This window comes from Eriocheir sinensis, chromosome 36 (genome assembly GCF_024679095.1).
Source record: "Eriocheir sinensis breed Jianghai 21 chromosome 36, ASM2467909v1, whole genome shotgun sequence".
Lineage (NCBI taxonomy): Eukaryota > Metazoa > Arthropoda > Malacostraca > Decapoda > Varunidae > Eriocheir > Eriocheir sinensis.
In genome coordinates this window covers 15,243,222-15,266,762 of record NC_066544.1, presented here as the reverse complement: position 1 = coordinate 15,266,762, position 23,541 = coordinate 15,243,222, and the positions used below count along the sequence as shown (strand labels likewise).

The following is a 23,541-nucleotide window of genomic DNA, read 5'->3' as shown; positions in this document are numbered from 1 at the left end:
CCTACTTCGAGTTCGGGTTCAATGTGGGGTTCATTGCTGCTTCGATCCGTTTCCTAGTGGTTCATATGGATCTTCGTCTGTTGTTTCCATTTCGTTTCGGTGTTTTTTTTGTTCATTTTTTCATCTCTATTTTTTTCCTGTTCCGGGTTCGGCATCATTGGGGTTTCGATGCTGCTTCGATCCGTGTCCCAGTGGTTCATAAGGCTCTCTAAAGTGCGTTTCGGGTTATGTAATTCGGTTAATCTCGTCTGTTATTTCCATTTCGTTTCGGGTTGTTTCGTTTCTGTTCGTTTTTTCGTCTTTGTTTCGTTTTTATTCATGTTCCTATTCCGCTGCTTCGTTCCGCCCCATTGTTCACTTAGGTCCTTTTAAATGCGTTCCAGGTTATGTAATACGGTTCAGGTCGTCGGTTTTACTTTGGTTCTTCATCTTTTCGTGTTTTTTTTTCATTTTCCGGGTTCGGGTTCATTGGGGTTCATCGGTGCTTCGTTCCGGTTCGCCGTGGTTCATTTAGGTCCTTTTAAATGCATTCCGGGTTATGTAATACTGTTCAGGACGTCGGTTTTACTTTGGTTTTTCATCTTTTCGCTTTTTTTTTTAATTCTCCGGTTTCGGGTTCATTGGAGTTCATCTGTGCTTTGTTACGGTTCATTTAGGTCCATTTAATTGCGTTCCGGGTTATGTAATGCGGATCAGGACGTCGGTTTTACTTTGGTTCTTCATTTTTTCGTTTTTTTTTCTTCATTTTCCGGATTCGGGCTCATTGGGGTTCATCGGTGCTTCGTTCCGGTTCGCCGTGGTTCATTTAGGTCCTTTTAAATGCGTTCCAGGTTATGTAATGCGGATCAGGTCGCCAGTTTTTCTTTACTACTTCATTTTTTTTCACGTTTTGTTTAGTTTTTTTCGTGTTCCGGGTTCGGGTTCATCAGGGTTCATCGGTGTTTCGTTACGGTTCTCCTTGGTTCGTTTAGGTCCTTTAAAATGCGTTCCGGGTTATGTAATGCGGATCAGGTCGCCAGTTTTTCTTTACTACTTCATTTTTTCATGTTTTGTTTAGTTTTTTTTCGTGTTCCGGGTTCGGGTTCATCAGGGTTCATCGGGGCATCGTTCCGGATTGCCGTGGTTCGTTCCGGTTCGCTGTGGTTCGCCGGTGTGTGTGTCCTGGCGGTGGTGTGGCGCGTCAGCTTAGGGCAGACAGAAATAGAGTATTGATCTCTCTCTCTCTCTCTCTCTCTCTCTCTCTCTCTCTCTCTCTCTCTCTCTCTCTCTCTCTCTCTCTCTCTCTCTCTCTCTCTCTCTCTCCCCCCCCCCGTCTCCACCTAAACTGTCGTGTCTGGCGCCCCCCTTCCCCCATTCAACCCCCCTTTTCTACCCCTAAACCCCCTTCAAACAACCCCTTTCTGCCCTAACAACGTAACTTCCTCAACCCTCTTCTCTTTAGCTCCCTTCACCCCCTTCTTATGGTTTAGGGTGAGGAAGGGGTGAAGGGTGTGAAGGGAAAGGGGTGGTGAAGGGCCGTTGCTCCCCTCTTCCTCCTCTTTCTCTTCCCCTTCTTTCTTTCCCTCCCCCCTCTCTCTCTCTCTCTCTCTCTCTCTCTCTCTCTCTCTCTCTCTCTCTCTCTCTCTCTCTCTCTCTCTCTCTCTCTCTCTCTCTCTCTCTCTCTCTCTCTCTCTCTCTCTCTCTCTCTCTCTCTCTCTCTCTCTCTCTCCCCACCTTTAGAGTAATTAAATATGGGGAGGAATAACCGTAGACTTCCCCTCCTTTTTAATTTTAAGTCACGTTGGAAAGATGAAATTTCACCTATAGAGTAATTAAATATGGTGACGTATAACCGTAGACTTTCATTCCTTTTTTAAAATTTCAAGTTCCGTTTGAAAGATGAAACTCGACCTATAGAGTAATTTAAGTAAGGTGAAGGATAACAATAGACCTTCATTCCTTTTTTAATTCAAAGTCACGTAAGAGTAATTGAATCAGGTGACAAATATCCGTAGACTCTTACCCTTTTTATCTCGAGTCCCGTTGGAAAGGGTGATATTTTGTGTCCCGGTCGAGCGGTGGACAGCAGCGGGAGGGAATTTTTCCGTTTTCTCTTTGCCGTTTCCGTCCATGTCCTTTCTTTCCGGCGAGGGAGGGCTTCCTTAATTTTGTTTTGATGGTCCTCCAAATGGATTCAATTACATGGAAAACAAGAACGGATTGGCCGACTGACGGGAACGGAACGGCGCCTCCATCTGCCTGCGTGTGTGTGTGTGTGTGTGTGTGTGTGTGTGTGTGTGTGTGTGTGTGTGTGTGTGTGTGTGTATTATGAGTGTGTCCCTTCCCCTGTCACTCATCATGTCTCTTTCCTTCACTTCTCTCTCTTTTCCGGAGCAGAGAGGCAAGAAAGCAAGAAGTGGAGGAGGAGGAGGAGGTGGAGGGGAATCCGGAGAGGTATTTGGTTCTTCCTTGTCATACGTCTTGGTTTTGAACGCAAGGAACAGACTGCTTGTGGGACCCCCGTTTAGGACGCGAGCCGGCCAACATGACAGCTGCCGAAGGACTCCCAGCTGCCACGGGGGAGGTCAGGGGTCACGGGGGGTCAAGGGTTCGGTGCCTCGAGGGGGTGAGGGGCTGCAAGTGCCGGTAGGATGTAGGATAATGATAGGATGCTTTCTTTGTTATGTAAGATGTAAGATCGTGGTAGGATGTTGTGTCAAGATAAATCTGCAGGAATAGGAATGTTATTAGAGATCTTGGATGTAAGCTAAAGATAGGATGCGTCTGTAGGATTTAGGATAGTCGTAGGATGTTGCATAAAGATAAGTAATGTAGGTAAAAGAGTGTGAATAGAGACATAGGATAAAGGATAAGGATAAGGATGAAAAAATGCGATACTTGTAAAAGAAAAAATAGATAAATTGAAATAGGAACGGAGAAAGTTGTGTAAGGTCTTTGTTCAGCCTTGGATTAATTACTAAATGATTCTTGATAGTGACAAATTATAATGATGATGAGGAGGAGGGTGATGGTGACCTAGTTTTGATTTTTCTCTCCCTCTCTCTCCAGTATACATTATCAAGTTCAGGAAGTTTGTCTGAGTTTTATGTTTAGAGTTTTTTCTAAGTTTTGTAGAAATCTGGCGGTTAGTGATAAGGAGGAGGATGAGAAGCAGGGAGAGTAGGAAGAGGAGGAGGAGGAAGAAAAAGAAGAGAAGGGGGAAGAGAAGCGGAGGCATAAAGGAAGAGTAGGAAGGAAAGGAGAAGTAGAAGAAATAAAATAATGAAGAAGAGTACGAGAGTGAGATAGAGAGAGAGAGGAGTGGAAGAAGGAACACAGGTAGAAAGAAGAGAAGAAAATAGAATAGAAGAAAGAGGAGGAGGAGGAGGAGGAGTTAAAAGAACAAGCGCAGCGGGAGCAAGAGGAGGAAGAAGAGGAGCAGTAGCAGTAGGAGGAGAAGGACGAGGAGGAGGACGAGGAGGAGGAGAGTAGCCTAATTTCGTCTTGAGCACACTCTGAAATTTATTTGTATTATTATTTTTCGTTCCGCGGCGGGTAGAGACTCCAGATGTTTGTGGAAACGCTCAGGAGGCGACCTAGATCTGCCCTCAACACGTGGCTTCGATTAGTTGACATTTCTTCTTAGGTATTTATGTCTCTCTGTCGGGTTCTTGAGGCACTTGCGACCCCCGAATCGTACACCCCACCCCCCTCTCTCTCAGCCCTCACCCTTGGCCCCCCTCCCCTGTCCCCCCTCACCTCCCCCATTCCCCCCTCACCCACCCACACCCACACAATACACTCCACCCGTCCTCCTCAATTCCACCCATCCCTCCCACCACACCCCTCGCCCTACTCCATCCCCATTCCACCTCTATGCTTGCTTCCCTCACCGTCCCTTCCCTTTCCCATCCTCTCCCCTCCCTTTGTCACTTACTCCACCACTCCCCAAGTCGAGACCTCTTATCCCCACCCTCCCCCCACACACATCAGCACCTTCCCCTTACACCCTTAACCTCATATACTCCTAAATCTCAATAGTCATCCCTTTAAAACTCCCTTTCTTTCCCATCCCAGAATTCGTCCCTTATAGAAGTATTTTAAGCATTCAGATTCCCTTCATTCGCTTGTCCCCTTCATTTCCCTTCCCTTCCCTCAGTCAATGCTTACGTAATATAAATTCCCTTCTTTCCCATTTCTTACCTCCCCTTCCCTTCCCTTCCTTACACCCCCACATCACCCCAAAACACTACCCCTTCCCTTCCCTTCCCTTGAAACTTACCCTTATAAAAACTTCCCTCCCCTTACTCAGAGCTCCCCTTCACTCCCCTTCTCCTCCCCACTCCCCCACATCATCCCACGAAAACTCTACCCCTTCACATCCCTTCCCTGTTCACATCCCACTTTTACATATCCCCAAAAACATCCAGCTTTCCCCACGCCTCCCCTTCCATCCCTCTCATCCCCCTGCACCTCAACACCCACCGCACATCCCATCCCGTCACCCCACCGGCATCTTCCCCCCACGACCTTCACCCCTTCACATACACCCCTCACCCCTTCACCCCCTCACGCTAGCTGCATACATAGATAGCCATAGACGGCCTGAAGTCTTGTAGAAAAGGTAGTCTTGCAGGTAGTCGCCCCCCCTGCCCCCCCTCCGCCCTGAGTGACGCTATGCAAAGGGGGGGCATGGTTCTCCGCCCCCCGCCCCCCCGTTCCCCTCCAATTCCGATGACGTCACGCTCGTGGGCTGAAGATGGTGTGGAAGGGGGCGTCCACTCACCCCTCTCTGCCCCCCTCACCTGCCCCCCCCTCTCGCCCCTCTCCTCGCTGTGTCGTGCTAGTCCGGAGGTGAGGGCAGTGGCAGCACACACACACACACACACACACACACACACACACACACACACACACACGCACACAGACGCACCGCACTGCACCATCCGTGAGGGAGGTTACTGCTGGTGCACCTAATTTGTCTGTGTGTGTGTGTGTGTGTGTGTGTGTGTGTGTGTGTAACCCTTGCCGCCTCACCCTTCACGTCACACCTCCGGACAGCCACGCCACACCACGCCACCTCATGCCACGCCCTCCCTTGCCAGCCACACCCAGCACGGAGGAGGAGGAGGAGGAGGAGGAGGAGGAGGAGGAGAAGGAGGAGGAAGCACTGGCGCCATCCCTCGGGCAGTATGTCGCCCGGCGTGCAGCTCCCCGTCTCGCCCCGGGTCTTAAACCATCCCCGGCGGCCCCTCTTCCCTCCGTGGGACGCCCGGGGGGGTGTGGGGGGGTCACGTTGGCACCAGGCAGAGTTCACAAGGCTCGTTCACTCACGCTTCCTCGCTCTGGTGACTCAGACGTCGCTACAGACAGACTAAGAACGTCCCCTTGCATGGCTTACGTTTAGAGAGTGTGTATGAGTGTGTACGTGTGTTTGTGCGTGTATGTGTCTTACTCTTTGGTGACGCACATACTGTCTCTCCTCTTGTTTGTCTCTCCTCTCGCGGCCTTAGAGTACAACGAGGAGACACCGAGACACTCACGCCCGCTTTGTAACGTGTGGTTTGACTTCACTACTGCTGGAATGCCTCGGAGTTGCTGGAGGGTTGCCGAGGAGCATGTCTGGTGTGCGGGATTGTTAGCATGAGACGGAGTGTTTGTTGGAGTACTCAGTGGGGCTGCTTCTGCGGGGCTGTTTGAAGGGACTCTGAAGCGATGGGACTGTTTTGAGGGACTTGGGTTATTTAACGAGCTACTTTTAGGTACTTAACGCATTTGATAGCGACTAGGGACTGCTCTTAGGGACTTTTTAAGGACTGGAATTATTTATGGAGGCAAGTTTAGGGACATTACATCTTTGAGACCTACTAGGGACTGCTTTCAAGGGAGTGAATTCATTTTAGGACACTTTAGGGACATGGCACCTTGGAGACTTGCCAGGGACTGTTTCTAGGGAATGTATTATATGAAGACGTTTTTAAGGATTACATTCATTTGAGGATCCATCTTAAAGGGAAATTACATCATTGAAACTTACTAGGGACTATTTCTAGGGACTTGAGTCATTAGGGGAGCCATTATTAGAGTCATTACACCTTTAAGACCTATTAGGGACAGTTTTAAGGGACTGTTCAATATGGGGACTGTTCTAAGGGACGGCCAACTCTTCTAATCCATCTGACTGTCAAGGTATCTTTTTACTATGGACCATCTTGTTGTAGGGAACTTTAGTGGACATGAGAACTCCGCAGCGTGTCCTCAAGATAGTTACGTTAGGCCCTGGAGGAGGAGGAGGAGGAGGAGGAGGAGGAGGAGGAGGAGGAGGAGGAGGGCTATATGGGGCAGTGAGGGAATAATACATGAAATCAATGAGAGGCGTTGGATGGTGAATTTTGGCTGTCATGGAGGGAAGGGAAGGGAAGGGAAGGAAGGGTAGGGAAAGGGCGAGATGGGAGAGATGGCACGAACTGAAGACAATGGGTGGAAAAGAAGGGAAAGGAATGAAGGGAAGCTATGAAGAATGAACTGGAAGGAAGAAGGGAGGAACGGAAGGGAAGTAAAGGAAGGGAAGAGTGTTAGAATGAGAGAGAAGAGAGAAGGATTTGAGAGAGAATGACGGAAAGGGGATACAGGTGAAGGAAGAGGAAGGGACAGGAGAAATAAAATGATGGGAGGAGATGAACTGTAAGATAGGGAAAGGGAAATATGGAAGGGAAGGGAAGGGAAAAGGACTTGGAGAGAAAAATGGAAGAAAATGAACTGTAGGAAAAGGGAATTATATACAGGATAGGAAAGGCATGGCAGTAAAGGGAAGAGAGAGGACATATGGAAGGGAAGGGAAGGGAAGGGCAGGGCAGGTCATGACGTAAGCAAGCGAGACTCTACAGGATACATCAACGGGGCCCCCATCGACTCGTAGAGGAGAGTTGAATGATGAATGACCCACCTGTCCATACCTTGTCCCTTCCCCTCACTCTGACCCACCCCATCCTCTCCACCCCATCCTCTCCACCCCCCTTCCACTCACACCTGTCCATACCTTGTCCCCTTCCCCCTCACCCTGACCCACCCCATCCTCTCCACCCCATCCTCTCCACCCCCTTTCCACTCACACCTGTCCATACCTTGTCCCTTCCCCTCACTCTGAACCACCCCATCCTCTCCACCCATTCCTATCCACCCCACGTCCACTCACTCACAGCTGTCCATACTTCGCCCCCACCACCCCTTCCATCCACCCCGTCTCTACCTACCACCCTATCCACCCCATCTCCACTCACTCACTCACCTGTCCATATTTCGCTCCCTACCAACACCTGACTCCACCTCTCACCCACCCCACTCCACCTTCCTTCCTTCCTTCCTTCCACCCCCCCTCCTCCTCTCTTCACACCATCTCCCCCTCCTCCTCCACCCTCTTAGTTCTTCCACCCCGCCACGCCCACATACACATTCCACATTCCACCCTCTCTTTCTCTTGCTCTCTGTCTGTGTTCCACCTCACCCAGCTCCACCTTGTCCATGCTCAGTTCCACCGTATTTAGCTCTCATTTTTCTTTCTCTTTCTTTCTCTTTTTTCTTCTTTTCTTCCTTTCTTTTCTCTCTTTCTCTTTTTCTTTCTTTACATACCACTACCACTCCACCTATCCACCCTTTCCTGTGCTCCATTCCACTTTCTCCCTCCACACACCCCTATTCCTATGCCAAATTCCACCTCTTCCACCCCTCCACCCTTGTCCTGTACTCCATTCCACACTACCCATCCACATACCATGCCTTCCTTTCCTCCCTCTCTCTCCGTACCGCCTTCCCCATCCACTCCCTATCTTCCGTTCCACTTCAGATCATCCACTTAGCTCACCTCTTCTTCCACCCTTCTGCCCTCGTTCTCATCCACCCTTCCTCTCTCTCCCCTTCCATCCTCTTCTCCTTTCCATCCACCCTTCCTCAACCTCCTCTTCCCCTCTCTTCTCTCCCTCTCTCTACACCCCGTCCCTGCCTTGTCCATCCTCTCGTATCCCTCCACCTCCTCTCTGCCCCTCGTCGGCCTTACTGGCATCCCCTGGCGCTCAGTCGAGGCACGAGAAGTAAACAGTAGCCTCCGACACCCGCCCGGAACCCTTGCACCTGAGACCCGATCACCTGCCCGCCTGTCTGTCTGTCTTCCTGGTGTTTTGGTACGAAGGGAAGAGTGGCGATGGTGTGATGAGAGGAAGAATAGATAGGGGAGGTGTAAGGTGAGGGGATGGAGAGAAGGGAAAGGTGGGAGGAGGTGAGAGAGAAGGGGAGTGAGGAGGAAGGGGGGAAAGGTGATGGAAGGAAGGGAGGATGGAAAGAGGTGTAAGATGGGAAGGAAAGAAGGAAGGAATGGGGAGATATGAAGGAAGGATGAAAAGAGGAGAAAGATAGGAAGGAAAGAAGAAAGAAATTGGGAGATAGGAAGGAAGAAAGGATGGAAAGGGGAGGTGTAGGATGGGAAGGAAAGAAGGAAGGAACGGGGAGACAGGAAGGAAGGAAGGATGGAAAAGGGAGGTGTAGGAAAGGCAGGAAGAAGAGAGAAAGGAAAGATGGAGATGTGAAGAAAAGAAGGAAGGAAGGTTGAAAAGTGGAAAGGAAAGTAGGAAAGAGTGGGCGAAAAGTGAAGGATTGAGAAGGGAATGTGAAGGGAGAAAAGGGAGGGAATAGAAAAAGGAAAGTAGTGAATGTGAATAGGGGAGAATGAACCCTATAAAGAAAGAGTCAATTCCACCCTACCTCACACATACTTTACTTACCTACGCATGAGTCTAGGGTGCAAAAAAGGGATTGACGAGTCCGCGTTAGGAACAGATGAATAAAACACTAGGGGAAGGGTTGTGTGTGTGTGTGTGTGTGTGTGTGTGTGTGTGTGTGTGTGTGTGTGTGTGTGTGTGTGTTATATGTTTAAAGGGACAATGAGGTTAGGTTACTGTATGGATTTGAGTTGGTAAAGCTGATGAAAGGGAGAAAAATGGAAATGTGTTTGGGGCAGGGAGGTGTGTGTGTGTGTGTGTGTGTGTGTGTTGGCAGGGTCTCAAAAACGGCTGAGTCACCCGGCTTTCGAGGGAAGAGTGGGGTTAAGGGGGAAGGAATGAAAGATTGAGGAGGAGGAGGAGGAGGAGGAGGAGGAGGAAGAGGTGGAGGAAAGGGAGGAGAGAGGGTGTGGTAGCGGCAGGTCTCATACACACACACACACACACACACACACACACAGACACACACACACACACACACACACACACACACACACACACACACACACACACACACACACACACACACACACACACACACACACATCCAGGAATCAATAGCCAGCCCACCAGCCAGTTCCTCAGTCAGTCAGTCAGTCAGCCAGTCACTTACTTCCCCATTCAGTCAGTCAGTTAGTCAATTAGTTAGTTAGTCTCCCCCTCAGTCAGTCAGTCAGTCAGTCAGTCAGTCACCCTCTCTCCCACCCTGCAATCTCCAGTCACATACAAAAGTGTCGACAGTGAGTTCATCCATCACTGCAACGAGTTTCCCAGTAAGTTAGTTATAAGTGCTTCGTCGTAAGTCACGTTATGGGTTAGGAGTCACCATGAACAAGATCTGGACCTGACTATCGTGGACTTGACTACCACTCACTCACTCACTCACTCACTCACTCACTCATTCACTCTCAACAAGTTCTGTGCTCATCAACATATCTACCATACACCATTTTATCATCATTCTCTCTCTCTCTCTCTCTCTCTCTCTCTCTCTCTCTCTCTCTCTCTCTCTCTCTCTCTCTCTCTCTCTCTCTCTCTCTCTCTCTCTCTCTCTCTCTCTCTCTCTCTATCTCTCTCTCTCTCTCTCTCTCTCTCTCTCTCTCTCTCTCTCTCTCTCTCTCTCTCTCTCTCTCTCTCTCTCTCTCTCTCTCTCTCTCTCCTTCATCATTTTCACCCTTATCATCATCACTTTCTCATTTTCAGTCTCTTTACCCACACCAGGCAAGCGTCTCCTTAACACACGCACACGCACACAAACACGCACATACACATACATAACCACCCCTCCACACACACACACACACACACACACACACACACACACACACACACACACACACACACACACACACACACACACACACACACCTGTCCTTCCCAAACCTTCCCTTTCCCATACCTGTCATCACCAGTCACCACACAGGTAACCCACGCCACCTTCCCTTCTTCCAACGAGGCACCTGGACACCACCTAGTTTCTAGATACCAGCACGCAGGTGTAGAGGACGAGAGCTACCTGCATACAGCCTCTAAAACATACCAATTAGTGTGGTTACAGGTACAACACTAGGCAGATAGGGGGGTGAGGAGGGCTAGTGAGTAGATGAATGATGAGTGAGTGGCAGAGTAACGCCCCTCCTGCCCGTCTGGCCACTCTTATACTCCTCCTAGTGGTAGCTTATGTATCTTGCAGCCTTGGATAGCGTTCATTAGTTAGCTAGTAAGCATAATAGTGTCTGCTTAGCCCCGCCCACTAGACCCTAAACTTTAGTCTGGAGGCAATTAGTTGAGGAAGGTAATTTGGCCGGCAGAGAAGTTAGACTAGAGTAATAAAGATGATGGTGAGAATAATAGAGGATGTGTAAGGTGTCAAAAAGTCTACGGTACCAACCTGCCACATTTCACTACCTCAATCCCTTGCAAGTGGAGGAAAGGAACAAGTGGAAGATTGAGAAGAGGAAGAGGAGGAGGAGGAGGAAGAAGCCTTTGGTATATTATTACGATCAGGGAGGAAATATGGGTCTAATTCTCCCTTGTCTCCCACCTTCTCCTCCCTTTCCCAAGCCCACGGGGGAGCATGTGTTGGGAAGGGGAGAGAGAAGGGGGGAGGGGGGAATGGACTAGGGCATGCGGGAAGGAGGGAGAAAAGGGAGGGAGGGAGGAAAGGAGGAGGGAGGAATGAAGGGATGAAGGGATGGAATGTGAATGTAATTAACTGAATGGGGGAATTTTTTATTTATATTTTTTTACTTCAGTGTCATTTGTACGATCACTAATATATACCATCATCATTACCACCACCAACAATACCATCACCATTTTCACCATCATCACCATAACCATTGGTGCTGAGATGGGAGACAGTCAGCAGCAACCTCAGTACTCACCACCATCATCATCACCACCATCACCACCACCACCACATCTCTGACTGAAGGAGCAGCAAACACCACCACCACCATCACCACCACCACCACCACTACGACGATGAAACACACCCCTTTAAAATCACACACACACACACACACACACACACCGTACCCACATCACTACCACCACTATCACCACAATACCCACGCCATATCATCACCACCACCACCACCACCGCCACCACTACCGTCATCATCACCACCACCACTACGCCCTCACCACAACCAAGCTCTGTCACCACCTCCCAGCCTGTGTACAATGATGACGACGACGATGAAGGGCCGCAGGCGGATCCCAACCTGGAGCAGGGTATGCCGCTGCCCAACCGCCTCCAGAGTTCCTTCCCCGAGGACCTGGTGGGCGTCCCGCTGGAGGATATTGACCAGTACTACCACAACCAGAAGGTGAGATCCTACCCCTGAGTTTTAGCTGTTCTCATTCTCGTTATCGTTCTCTCTCTTCTTTTTTCTGGTTCCTTTTTTTTCTGAGGTGATGTAATTCTATACATTCATTATTCCTTCGCCTTCGCCTTCATCTTCGCTGCCTTCCTCCTATTCCACTTCCTCCTCCTCCTCCTCCTCCTCCTCCTCCTCCTCCTCCTCCTCTCTCAGTTCTTCATTTCCGAACTCTGATATGCTTCTTCATCCTCTCTCCCTTTCTTCTTCCCTCTTCCTTGCCTCTCTGCCTCATCTTCTTCCTCCTCCTCCTCCTCCTCCTCTGTCAGTCAATCTTGTTCTTTTCCTCTTTCTTGTTCTTGTTGATCTTTTTCTCCGTTGTCTCCCTTTACTTTTGTCCTTTTTTTCCTTACTCCTCTTCCTTCCTTTCCTTGATATCCTCTGTTCTTACGTTTCCTTCCTCCCTTTTCTGCTTCCCTTTCTCAAACCTCTTCTCTATCATTTACTTTTTTTTTCTCTCCCTCTTCCCTCTCCCCCCCTCCTTTCTTCTTTCTTTTTCTACGTATTTTTCCTCTCCTACATGTTTTGCCTCTACTTTTTTTTTCCTCATTCCTGTTTTCAATCATTAGCTACTATCTCCCTTTTTTACTCTTCCTCCTTCTCCTCCTCCTTTCTTCCTCTTGTACGTGACTTTCCTCTGTTTTCCTTTCTACCTCCTAACCTGTTCTCCTCTACATTTACGTTTCCTTCCTCTCTTCTCTTCTCTAACTTACATCACGCCAGAAAGTAAGACTCCGCCCTCCCTTCCCCTACAATCTCTCACATCCTTCTACTCAACCTGTTCTATTGTACTTTCGTATGCCTTGGTTCCTTCCCTCGTTAGTCACATTAATAATCCTCCTCCTTCTCCTTCGTCGCTTTTGTAAAGATATTTATTAATCCTCCTTTAGTTTCCCCTTCAATGTGTGTGTGTGTGTGTGTGTGTGTGTGTGTGTGTGTGTGTGTGTGTGTGTGTGTGTGTGTGTGTGTCCCATTCATCTCCCCTCTCTAAATCCTATACTTGGCCTGTTCCTTACATTCATCATCCCTCCTTATTCTCCTTCTTCTTCGCTGTCCCCTTCTTCTTCTTCCTCCTCCTCCTCCTCCTCCTCCTCCTCTCTCGGCTGTCTATATCCAAAATTTGATATGCTCATTCATCCTCTTTTCTTTCTTTCCTTCTCTTTCTTCTTTGCCTTCTCCTCCTCCTCCTCCTCTCTCTATGGCCATCTCTCATATCCAAAGATGTCACTCCTTCTTCCCCTCTTCCTTCTACTTTTTTCACTGTCTTCCTCTTCTTCCTCTTCCTCCTCCTCTCCTCTGTCAATATACACTCCTACAACTGTCTTTTTTTTTGTCTTCTTTCTCCTCTTTCCTCCATCCATCTGTCTTCTCTCCTTCTCTCTCTTTTCCCTCTATTCTCCTCTCGAATGCATCCTTCTCAATCCTCTTTCTCCTCCTCTCTCTCTCTCTCCCATTCTCTCCCTTCTTTCCTTCCTTCCTTTCCTCTCTCCGCCTTTCCTTTCTCTTTTTCAACTCTTCTCCTTTTTTTTCTGTTCCATTTCATTCCTTTCCCCTTGGTCTTGTCTCTTCAACACTCCATTGCACCTCCTCCTCCTCCTCCTCCTCCTCCTCCTCCTCCTCCTCTCTCTTCTCCCCTTCCTCATTCTCTTCCCTCCCCTCTTTTCCTCCTCTTCCCATGTCTCTTTTATCCACTCGTGTCCCCTCTCCTTTTTTCTCTTAGTCCTCTCTCCCCTTTCTTTCCCTCTTTTCCATTCTTTTCCCCTCTCTCTCTTTCCCTTTCCTTTTCCTCTCTCTCCCTCTCCCAGTCTTCTCTCTCCCCATCTCTTTTCCTCTTCTCCATTCTTTTATTCCCTCTCCTTCCATCTTTCCCATTCTTTTTCCCCTCCTTTCCCTTCTCTTTTTTCCTCTTCCTCATTCCTTTTCCCTCTTTTTCCCTCTCTCCCTAGCCTTTTCTCCTCTCTTTCCCCTCTTTCCCATTCTCTTCTCTTCCCTTTCTTTCCGTCCACCTCCCTTCCTTCCCCCTCTTTCTCCTCCTGCCCCTTCAACGTCCCCTTTCTGGTCCTACGAGAGAGAGAGAGGATTGAAGGGGACACTCAGGTAAACAGGGAGAGGGAAAACGGGAAGGCCAAAAGGAGGGGAGACGGGTCCGCCGCCGCTGACACGCCGGCCGAGTTATTTGACTTCGAAATGAGAGAAAAACCCAGACACCCAGAATGACCTACTTCGATGTCGCTCCCTTGCCATCTCCTGCTCCTCCTCCTCCTCCTCCTCCTCCTACTACTACTACTACTACTACTACTACTACTACTACTACTACTCTTGTTCTGGTTCTTCTTGTTCTTGTTCTTCTTGTTCTACTTCTTCTTCTTCTTCTTCTTCTCCCTTCTTCTTCCTCCTCGCATTTTCCTTTCTGGTCCTTCCTTGACATCCTCTCTCTCTCTATTTCCATTCCTAGAGCCATCCTTTTCTTCCCTCCTTTCCTTGCCTCCTTTCCCTCTCCTCATATCCTTTCCTCCTTCCTGCAGTATCTCCTCTCCTTTCCCTCCTTCTTCTCTCCTATTCGTATCCTCCTCTCTCTCCTTTTCAATCTCTCGAAACCTCCTTTCCTGCCCTCCTTTCCCTCCCTTCATATCCTTTCCTCCACCCAACGGTATCTCCTTTCCTTCCTTCCCTCCCCTTACACCCCCACCCCGTCCGTCTTCCCATCTCCTCACATCCCTCCACCCCCTCTACCACCACCACCACCACCACCCGCCCAGTACACCTCCCAACCAGTCCTCTCTCGGGCGGGTCAATAGAGAACTTTTAACAGGGCTGGAAGAGTGCTTGAGGACCCTGTAACCCCCCTGATGACGATGCCCTTGTGGTGACGACAATGGCTGTGATGGCTGGTGATCGTTCGGTGATGATGGGGGGAGGGGGGGACGGGGGGGGGAGGGTATGATGGTGATGAGTAGTAGGGAGATGTTTAGTGATGTTTTTGGTGATGATAATGGTGATGATGATGGTTGTTATTCTTATGATGTTATCTTTCTGTTACTGCTTCTTCTTCATCTTCTTTTATCAACTAGTACTTCATTTTTTTTATCTATCTATCTATCTATCTGTTTTTCTCCCAGTTTGGTGTTTGGTGATGTAATGATGATGATGATGATGATGGTGATGATGATAACGGTAGTTCTTATTCTTATAATGCTTTTTCACTTACTTCTTCTTCATCTTCTTTTATCTACTAGTACTTTCTTTTCTTATAATTATCTATCTATCTATATCTATATATTTTTCTTGCTTTTTATTATCTACTTATCAATCTTCATAGGGTAACTTTCCTACTCCCTACATTTACTCACTTTATTCTCTCTCTCTCTCTCTCTCTCTCTCTCTCTCTCTCTCTCTCTCTCTCTCTCTCTCTCTCTCTCTCTCTCTCTCTCTCTCTCTCTCTCTCTCTCTCTCTCTCTCTCTCTCTCTCTCTCTCTCTCTCTCTCTCTCTCTCTCTATCTCTCTCTCTCTATCTATCTATCTATCTATCTATCTTTTGTCATATATTCGTTAAGATTTTTATTGTGACTTTCCTATTCCTTACATTTACTTACCCTATCCACTCCCCACTTTCCTCCCCACTTCCCCTTTTCCTCCCCACCTCCCCCGTTTCCTCCCCAATGATTTCACTCCCCACAGCGTTTCTACTCAGCAACGTTTTCACTCTCAAACGTTTCAACTCCCCAAATCTAATCTCCCCACCTTACTCTCCTTCCATACCCTCTACGCCCACCCCCCCACCCCAAACACCCCAACACAGCTGGATCACCCCTCTTCCCTCTCCTATGCACACCCTCCCCATCACCCCATCACCCCAACCTACCCCCTCCTCTCCCCTCAATCATCTCCCACGAATGGTCTTGGGCGTAATCTTTTCTCCCCACTCTGAGTAGCGTCTCCCCTTATTCCTATGCTCCCCGCGCCCCAGAAAGGTAGACATGAGAATTAGCTGAGGTTGGGAGATGTATGAGTGGGAGGAGAAAGAGGAAGAAGAAGAAGAAGAAAAAGAAGAAAAAGAAAAAGAAAAAGAAGAAGGAAAAGAAGTAAAAGAAGGAGGAGAAGGAGGAAGAGGAGTACGAGGAAGAGGAAGAGAAGGAAGAGGAAGAGAAAAAAGAACAAGAACAAGAATGAGAAGTAAAAAAAAAAGGAGAAGAAAGAAGAAGAAGGAAAAGGAAAAGAAAGAGAAGAAGAAACAGAAAACACCTTGATGATAATGATGTTGACGATGATGCACCAGGGAGAAGAAGAGGAGGAGGAAGAGAAGGAGGAGGAGAGTGGGAGGCAAGATCAGGAGGTCGAGAGGGAGGTCCAGGTGATCTGTTGACACTTGAACTTGGAGGAGGCGAGTCGAGTGTCATCCTGGAGCGGCGAGAGGGCAAACTAGACTATGGGAGGAGGAGGAGGAGGAGGAGGAGGGGTTGAATGAGCGTTGGAGGAGAGAGAACAAAAGGTTGAGATCGAGTTGTTTGAAGTCAGGACCTCGAAGTGAGAGTTTGGGTGTTCTTGAGTACTTGAAGTGTCAATAGGAGGAGGAGGAGGAGGAGGAGGAGGAGAAAGAGGAGGAGGCCAAGAAGAAGACGAGGAAAGGAAGGAGAAGGCCGAAGAAGAAGAAAAAGCAAAAACAAAAAAGATAATGAGAAAATGAGGATGTAAATGAGAGAGAGAGAGAGAGAGAGAGAGAGAGAGAATCAATCCCCTTCTCTGCATTACAAAGAGGAAAGAAGAAAGGAACGGAAAGAGAGAAAGGGAAGAAGAAGCAAAAGAATAAGTCGAAAATAAGAAAGAAGAAAGTGGGAAGAGATGAGGAAGGGAAGGAAATGGATGAAGCAGAAATGAGAGAAAGAAAACGGAGGAGAAAATGAAAGAGGAAAGAAATAAGAAGAGATGGAAGAAATTAGATAGAGGAGGAAAGGAAATTTGGGAGACGAAAATAATTGATAAGAACGAAAGGAGTTTAAAAAAAAAATGATAAAGAAAGGGAAAGAGAAAAAGGTATTAGAAGATGAGGAAAGGAAAATTTTGAGACCAGAAGAAGAAAAAGATTGTAAGAAATTAAAAAAAAATGTAAATATAAATGTGTGTGTGTGTGTGTGTGTGTGTGTGTGTGTGTGTGTGTGTGTGTGTGTGTGTGTGTGTGTGTGTGTGTGTGTATGTGTGGAGTGTGCTTGATTAACGATTAGCTGTTAGTGTAGGAGAGGAGGAGAAAGAAGAGGAGGAGGAGGAGGAGGAGGAGGAGGAGGAGGAGGAGGAGGAGGGGGAGGAGGAGACCGTAGTTTTTCATAATTTGGGAAGAGAAATAAAAGGTACCGAATGCTCAAAGTAGGTCAGTGTGTGTGTGTGTGTGTGTGTGTGTGTGTGTGTGTGTGTGTGTGTGTGTGTGTGTGTGTGTGTGTGTGTACCCCAAAATTAGGTCAGTCAGTTAGCTCTCTCTCACTCTCTCTGGCTCTTTTCCTCCCAGCTCTCTCTCTCTCTCTCTCTCTCTCTCTCTCTCTCTCTCTCTCTCTCTCTCTCTCTCTCTCTCTCTCTCTCTCTCTCTCTCTCTCTCTCTCTCTCTCTCTCTCTCTCTCTCTCTCTCTCTCTCTCTCTCTCTCTCTCTCTCTCTCTCTCTCTCTCTCTCTCTCTCTCTCTCTCTCTCTCTCTCTCTCTCTCTCTCTCTCTCTCTCTCTCTCTCTCTCAGCCACGCCCCCTTTCACTCTCTTTCCTCCTCCTATATTCTCTCTCTTCCACATTCCTTTTCCCATTTCCTCCTCCTCCACTCTTTCCTCCATTTCTCTCCCACTCCTACTCCCCTTTTTCCCTCCCTTTCCTCCTTCCCTTCGCGCTTTCTCCTCCATTATCTCCATTTCTCTCCCACTCTCCTCCATCTCCTCTCCCATCACTCCTCAGTTCCCTCCCATTTCCTTCCCTCCCTTCCCATTTTTCCCCATTTCTTTCCCTCTTTTTTTTCTCCCTTAGATACCTACTTCCCCCCCTCCTCCTCCTCCTCATCCTCCTTCTTTCCTCCAATAAATCTCTCCCCTCTACTTCCCTCTCCTTTTTTTTATCTCCCATTCAAAAATTTTATTCTATTCCCCTCTTCTACTTCCCCATTTTCTTCTTTTTTCATTTTTCATTTTAATTTTCTTTTTTTTCTTCTACCCTCTTTCCCATCCTGCCCTTTCTCTATCTTCTTCTCCTCCTCCTCCTTCTCCTCCTCCTTCTCTTCTTCCTTCTTATCCTTGCTGTGTGTGTGTGTGTGTGTGTGTGTGTGTGTGTGTGTGTGTGTGTGTGTGTGTGTGCGTGTCTCGACCTTGCTTGCTATTGATCAGCCCCTCAACATATTCCTCCACCTTCTTCCCTCCGCCCCTCCAATCCTTTCCTCCTCCTCCTCTTCATCCTCTTTTTCCTCCTTCCTCCTTCTGCTAATCCTCCTGCGTTTCCTCGTTGCCTGCTCTTCCATGTTTCCACGTTTCCATGCTTCCCTTTCCCCCCCTCTACAAAAATAATGATACTTCTCAAACTACTTATTTCCTTCCCTTCCCCTTCCTTCCTCTTCCTTCCCCTCCTTTCCCTTCCCTTGTCGTCCATTCCATTCCATTCCACTCCTCTCTCTTCCCCTCTCTTCCCCTCCCTTCCATTCCCTTCCTTTTCCCTCCTTTCCCTTCCTTTTACCTCCTTTCCCTTCCCTTCCATTCCTCTTCCTTCCCTTCTCTTCCATTCCATTCCATTCCATTCCTCTCTCTTCCCTTGTCTTCCTCTACCTTCCCCTCTCTTCCCCTTCATTTCTCTCTTTTCCCTCCCCTCCCTTCCCCTCCCCTCCCTCCCCTTCCCCTCCCCTCCTCTCTTTTCCCCTCCCTTCCCCTCTTTTCCCCTTCTTTCCCCAGCACTCAAACTTAATCCCTTGACTTACTTTATTTCTTAGTATGGAAGAAGGAGGAGGAGGAGGAAAGATATAGAGATTTGTAGGGCAGAGGAGTGAGCGAGGGACGATGAAGGAGGAGGAGGAGGAGGAGGAGGAGGAGGAGGAGGAGGAGGAGGAGGAGGAAGAAGAGGAAGAAGAAGAGGAAGAGGAGGAGGGGAGATAACGGAAATACAGTGACATGTAGGGTTGAAATGAGAGAGAGAGAGAGAGAGAGAGAGAGAGAGAGAGAGAGAGAGAGAGAGGGGGAGAGAAATCTCTCTTTTTGGAAGCTTGCCAATGTTGGAACCATTTGAATCACCCTCTCTCTCTCTCTCTCTCTCTCTCTCTCTCTCTCTCTCTCTCTCTCTCTCTCTCTCTCTCTCTCTCTCTCTCTCTCTCTCTCTCTCTCTCTCTCTCTCTCTCTCTCTCTCTCTCTCTCTCTCTCTCTCTCTCTCTCTCTCTCAATACAATAATTACATAGAGAGGAGGAAGCAGGAGAGGAGGAGGAGGAGGAGGAGGAGGAGGAGGAGGAGGAGGAGGAGAGGAAGGGGGGGAGGGGGAGTCACCTGAAGTCACCTGTCAGCTGGTAGTGAATGAGGATTTTGGTGGTAATGACTGGTGGTGATGATGGTGGTGGTGGTGATGATAGTGATGGTGGTGGTGATGATAGTGATGGTGGTGGTGATGATAGTGATGGTGGTGGTGATGATAGTGGTGGTAATAGTAGTGGTGGTGGTGGTGGTGGTGAGAGTGGTGATAGACTGTAGTGGTGGTGATGGTGGTGATGATGATGATGATGATGGTGATGATGACGGAATTGGAGGAGAGCCACCACAAGCTGACCCGGTTTTATATAATCCCCATCGCTCCCCTTCCCTCCCCCTTTCCTTCCCCTCCCCTTTCCTTCCCCTTCCCTTCACTACCTACATCCCTTTTCTCTTACTTACGGTACTCCCTTCCCCTCCCCTTCCTTCCTATCCCCTTCTACCCTTCCTCCCCTTCCCTCCCCTTCCCTCCCCCTTTCCTTCCCCTCCCCTTCCCCTCCCCGTCCCTTCACTACCTACACCCCCTTTTCTCTTACTTACGGTACTCCTTCCCTCCTTCCTCCTATCCTTCTACCTTCTCCTTCCTCCTTCCTTCCCCTCCTTTCCTTCCCCTTCCCTTCCTTTTCTTCCCCTCCTTCCTTCCTTCCTTTCCTACCTAAACCCCCTTTCTCTCTTACTTACCGTACTCCCTTCCCCTCCCTTCCTCCCCATCCCCTTCTACCCTTCCTCCCTTTCCCCTCCCCTTCCTCCCCATCCCATTCTACCCTTTCTCCCCTTCTCCTTCCCTTCCCTCACTACCTACAATGCTATTAACACTCCCCTTTCCATCCCTACTTACCTCTTTCCTCTTCCCTTTCTCCTTTTCCTCCCCTATCTCCCCCTTCCCTAACTATCCACACTCCCCTCACCTACTTACAAAACTACTTACTCGCCCCATTCCCTTCCCCTCCCCTCTTCCCTTCCATCTTTTCCTCCCCCATATCCCCCTTACTACAAACACCCCCTTCCTCCACATACAAAAACTACCTACAATTCCCCCGTTCCCTCCCCATTCCTCCCCCATCCCCCATTCTCCTCCCCTCTCAACACGTGACTGCCCCACTCTCCTTCACCCACCCCCCTCCTTCACCCCCAATCATCCCCCTTAAGAGAAAGTCCTCACCGATAATATTTGCCTAATTGTCTGGAGAAAATTACTATAACATGAAGAAGTAGCGTGTCACGGGCCCCTCCCTGCCCTCCCATTGGCTGCTGGCACTCATGACGTCACGAGGCCTTACCCAATAACGTCACGGGGAATCAATAGCCCGTTTTCTTTGCCTCTGACCAAACAGTGGATGAAGAAAAAGGAGCAGCGAAGGGAGGACTTTAATGATTCTTGGAGGTGGAGGAGGTCGAGGAGGTGGAGGTGGAGTGTGGTTAGGGAGGTTCCGTATGGGTGAAGGAAGAGGTCCATGGTGCTGTGCGTTGATTGGCTCGTTAGGAATTGGCGGCAGGAAGGGAGGATCAATAATTGGTGAATAATTAAAAGGCTCCGCCCACCGCCAGCCGCGCCAGCCCCAGTCATCCCTCCTCCTCCTCCTCTCCTCCTCTCCTCCTCCTCTTCCTTATCATCCTCCTCCTCCTACTTACGCTTCTCTTTCTACTCTTTCTCCATCTTTAAACCTCGACTTCCTCTACCTCCCCTTCTCTTTTGCCTCCTCCTCCTCCTCCTCCTCCTTCTCCTCATTTAAAATAGGAGATGATTGATGGCATTGGTGGCAAAGGACTGATGGTGGTGGTGGTGGTGGTGGAGGTACGATAAAAATGCGCATAATAGTAATAATATAGTAGTAGTAGTAGTAGTAGTAGTAGTAGTAGTAGTAGTAGTAGTAGTATTGGTTGTTATGGATATGATGGTAATAGAAATAGTGAGAGCAGCAGTAGAAGCAGTAGTAGTGGTAGTAGTAGTAGTAGTAGTAGTAGTAGTGTTAGTAGTAGCGTTAGTGGTGTTAGTGGTCGGCTGTGGTGGAAGGCCAAGAATGTGGTTTTGCTCAATGTTACTATAGCGACCCACAAAATACTGACCGGAATCAATGTTTGCCCCGCACGCAACCCAACCGTGGCCTGCCCTCTGCCGCGACCACCCTCCCATGCCCTGCCCTGCCCGTGACCTTGCAAACCTACCCTGCCGACTTTCCCTTCACCTTTACCCTCCCACAGTAACCTAACCTTGTCCTTCCTTCTGCCCTGCCCTGCCCGTGACCTTGCAAACATACCCTGCCGACCTACCCTGAAAACCTACCCTTCACCTTTACTCTCCCAAAGTGACCTAACCTTGTCCTTCCCTCTGCCCCTGCCCTGCCCTGCCCTGCCCGTGACCTTGCAAATCTACCCTGCCGACCTACCCTGAAAACCTACCCTTCACCTTTACCCTCCCAAAGTAACCTAACCTTGTCCTTCCCTCTGCCCTGCCCTGCCCTGCCGACCTACCCTGCCAACCGACTTGTCTTTCCTTACTTTTACATTCTAACAGTCTCCCTTTCTTCTCCCTCTGCCAACCAACCCTATAAACCTACCCTAAAAACCTACCCTAAACAAACTACCCTTGCCAGCCTACCAACCTACCCTGCCAGTTTCCCTTTTTCCCTTCCATCTACATTTTATCAGTCTTCTTTATCTCCCCTACCCTTCACGACTACCCTTCCTTCCTTACCCTGCCTCCCATTGCCTCTCCCCTTCCTACCCTCTTCCCTTCTCCACTCTTTACTCCTCCATGTCCTACTTTGCCTCTTGTATCCATCTATTGCTTACTCTCCTTTCTCTCTACTTTTTCTCTGTAGCTTGCAACTTCACCTCGCCTCTCCTCTCCACCACACCACAGTCACTTCCTTCTCTTCTTCCCTTTCCTTCCTCTTCCTATATAGTTGCTCTCGTCCTCCTCCTCGTCCTCCTCCTCCTCTTCCTCCTCCTTGTCACAGCGTACCATATCTTACCCTGCCATATCCTTCCCCTACCTCCCTACCTACCTCCTCCTGGACGTTATACTATTCATGTCCTATTTTCCATCCTACCATGCCCCTCTCTGCCCTGTTTTCATACGCCCCTACCAATGACCTCCTTCCAATGTGGGTGTGTGGGTGAGTATGTGTGGGGGGGTGGGGGGGTGGGGGGGGTGCCTGTGCTAAGGCTTTCTCGTGTGTCTTTCTAATGTTTTATTCAGGTTCTCATATGACTTGTTTGTGGTATCGATATTTATACGTTCTGCTACCCACTACCTTCTTCGGCTATCCTCCTCTTCCTCCTTCTCCTCCTCCTCCTCCTCCTCCTTCTCCTTCCCTCTTCTTCCTTTCTCACTCCTATAATATTTTTTCCCCATTTTCTACGTTTCCCGCCCATTCCCCACCCTCGTAACATATATCCGTCCCATTTTCCATATTTTCCTGCCATTTTCCCTCGCTCGTAACATGTCTTTTTCCTATTTTCTACCTTTCCTGATGTTTTTAATACGCTCTTAACATTTTTCCTACATGTTCTACCTTTCCCGCCCTTTCCCCACCCTCGTAACATACATCCGTCCCATTTTCCATATTTTCCTGCCATTTTCCCTCGCTCGTAACATGTCTTTTTCCTATTTTCTACCTTTCCTGATGTTTTTAATAGGCTCTTTACATTTTTCCTACATGTTCTACCTTTCCCGCCCTTTTCCCCACCCCAGTACTACATCGTTCCCTCTCTCTCTCTCTCTCCCCCAGACGACCGTGGTCATTAGCAAAGGCAAGGACATCTTCAGATTCAGCGCCACTGATGCCATGTGGATACTGAGTCCCTTCAACCCAGTTCGTCGCACCGCCATCTTCATTCTTATCCACCCGCTCTTCAACTTCTTCATTATCTGCACCATCCTGGCCAACTGTGTACTTATGATCATGCCCACCAGCGAGGCCATCGAGTCGTCAGAGTGAGTGATGAGTCGGGTGTTGGTTAGGGCAAAGGGAGACAGCTCAAGGGTAGTAAATAAAGAGTGTAAAGAGAGAGCCCCGTAATCGATTCTGGTGTCCATGAAGGTCTAGGTTAGGTTAGGTTTGGTCAGGTTAGGTTAGGAGCTTGTGAGTTTGGGAAGAGTTATGATAGGTAAGGTCAGGTTAGGTTAGGCTAGGTTAGGTTTGGTCAGGTTAGGTTAGGAGGGTGTGAGTTTGGGAAGAGTTATGATAGGTAAGGTCAGGTAAGGTTAGGTTAGGTTAGGTTTGGTCAGGTTAGGTTAGGAGCGTGTTAGTTTGGGAAGAGTTATGATAGGTAAGGTCAGGTTAGGTTAGGTTAGGTTTGGTCAGGTTAGGTTAGGAGGGTGTGAGTTTGGGAAGAGTTATGATAGGTAAGGTCAGGTTAGGTTAGGTTAGGTTAGGTTAGGTTTGGTCAGGTTAGGTTAGGAGCGTGTGAGTTTGGGAAGAGTTATGATAGGTAAG

The 23,541-nt window shown here is 48.6% G+C and overlaps 1 protein-coding gene across 16 annotated transcripts in view; it reads left to right on the top strand.

Moving 5' to 3' along the window:
• Window positions 1–23,541, top strand: part of LOC127007901 (sodium channel protein para-like) — a 160,198-nt gene that overhangs the window by 91,352 nt on the left and 45,305 nt on the right. For 14 of the 16 annotated variants that reach the window (XM_050879355.1, XM_050879358.1, XM_050879361.1 and 11 more), the window contains exons 4-6: window positions 2,377–2,433; window positions 11,429–11,584; window positions 22,834–23,039. In XM_050879355.1, coding sequence (XP_050735312.1) covers window positions 2,377–2,433; window positions 11,429–11,584; window positions 22,834–23,039 — 419 coding nt within the window. The remainder of the gene's footprint in view (window positions 1–2,376; window positions 2,434–11,428; window positions 11,585–22,833; window positions 23,040–23,541) is intronic. The other 2 variants (XM_050879363.1, XM_050879365.1) reach the window with 1 other exon arrangement.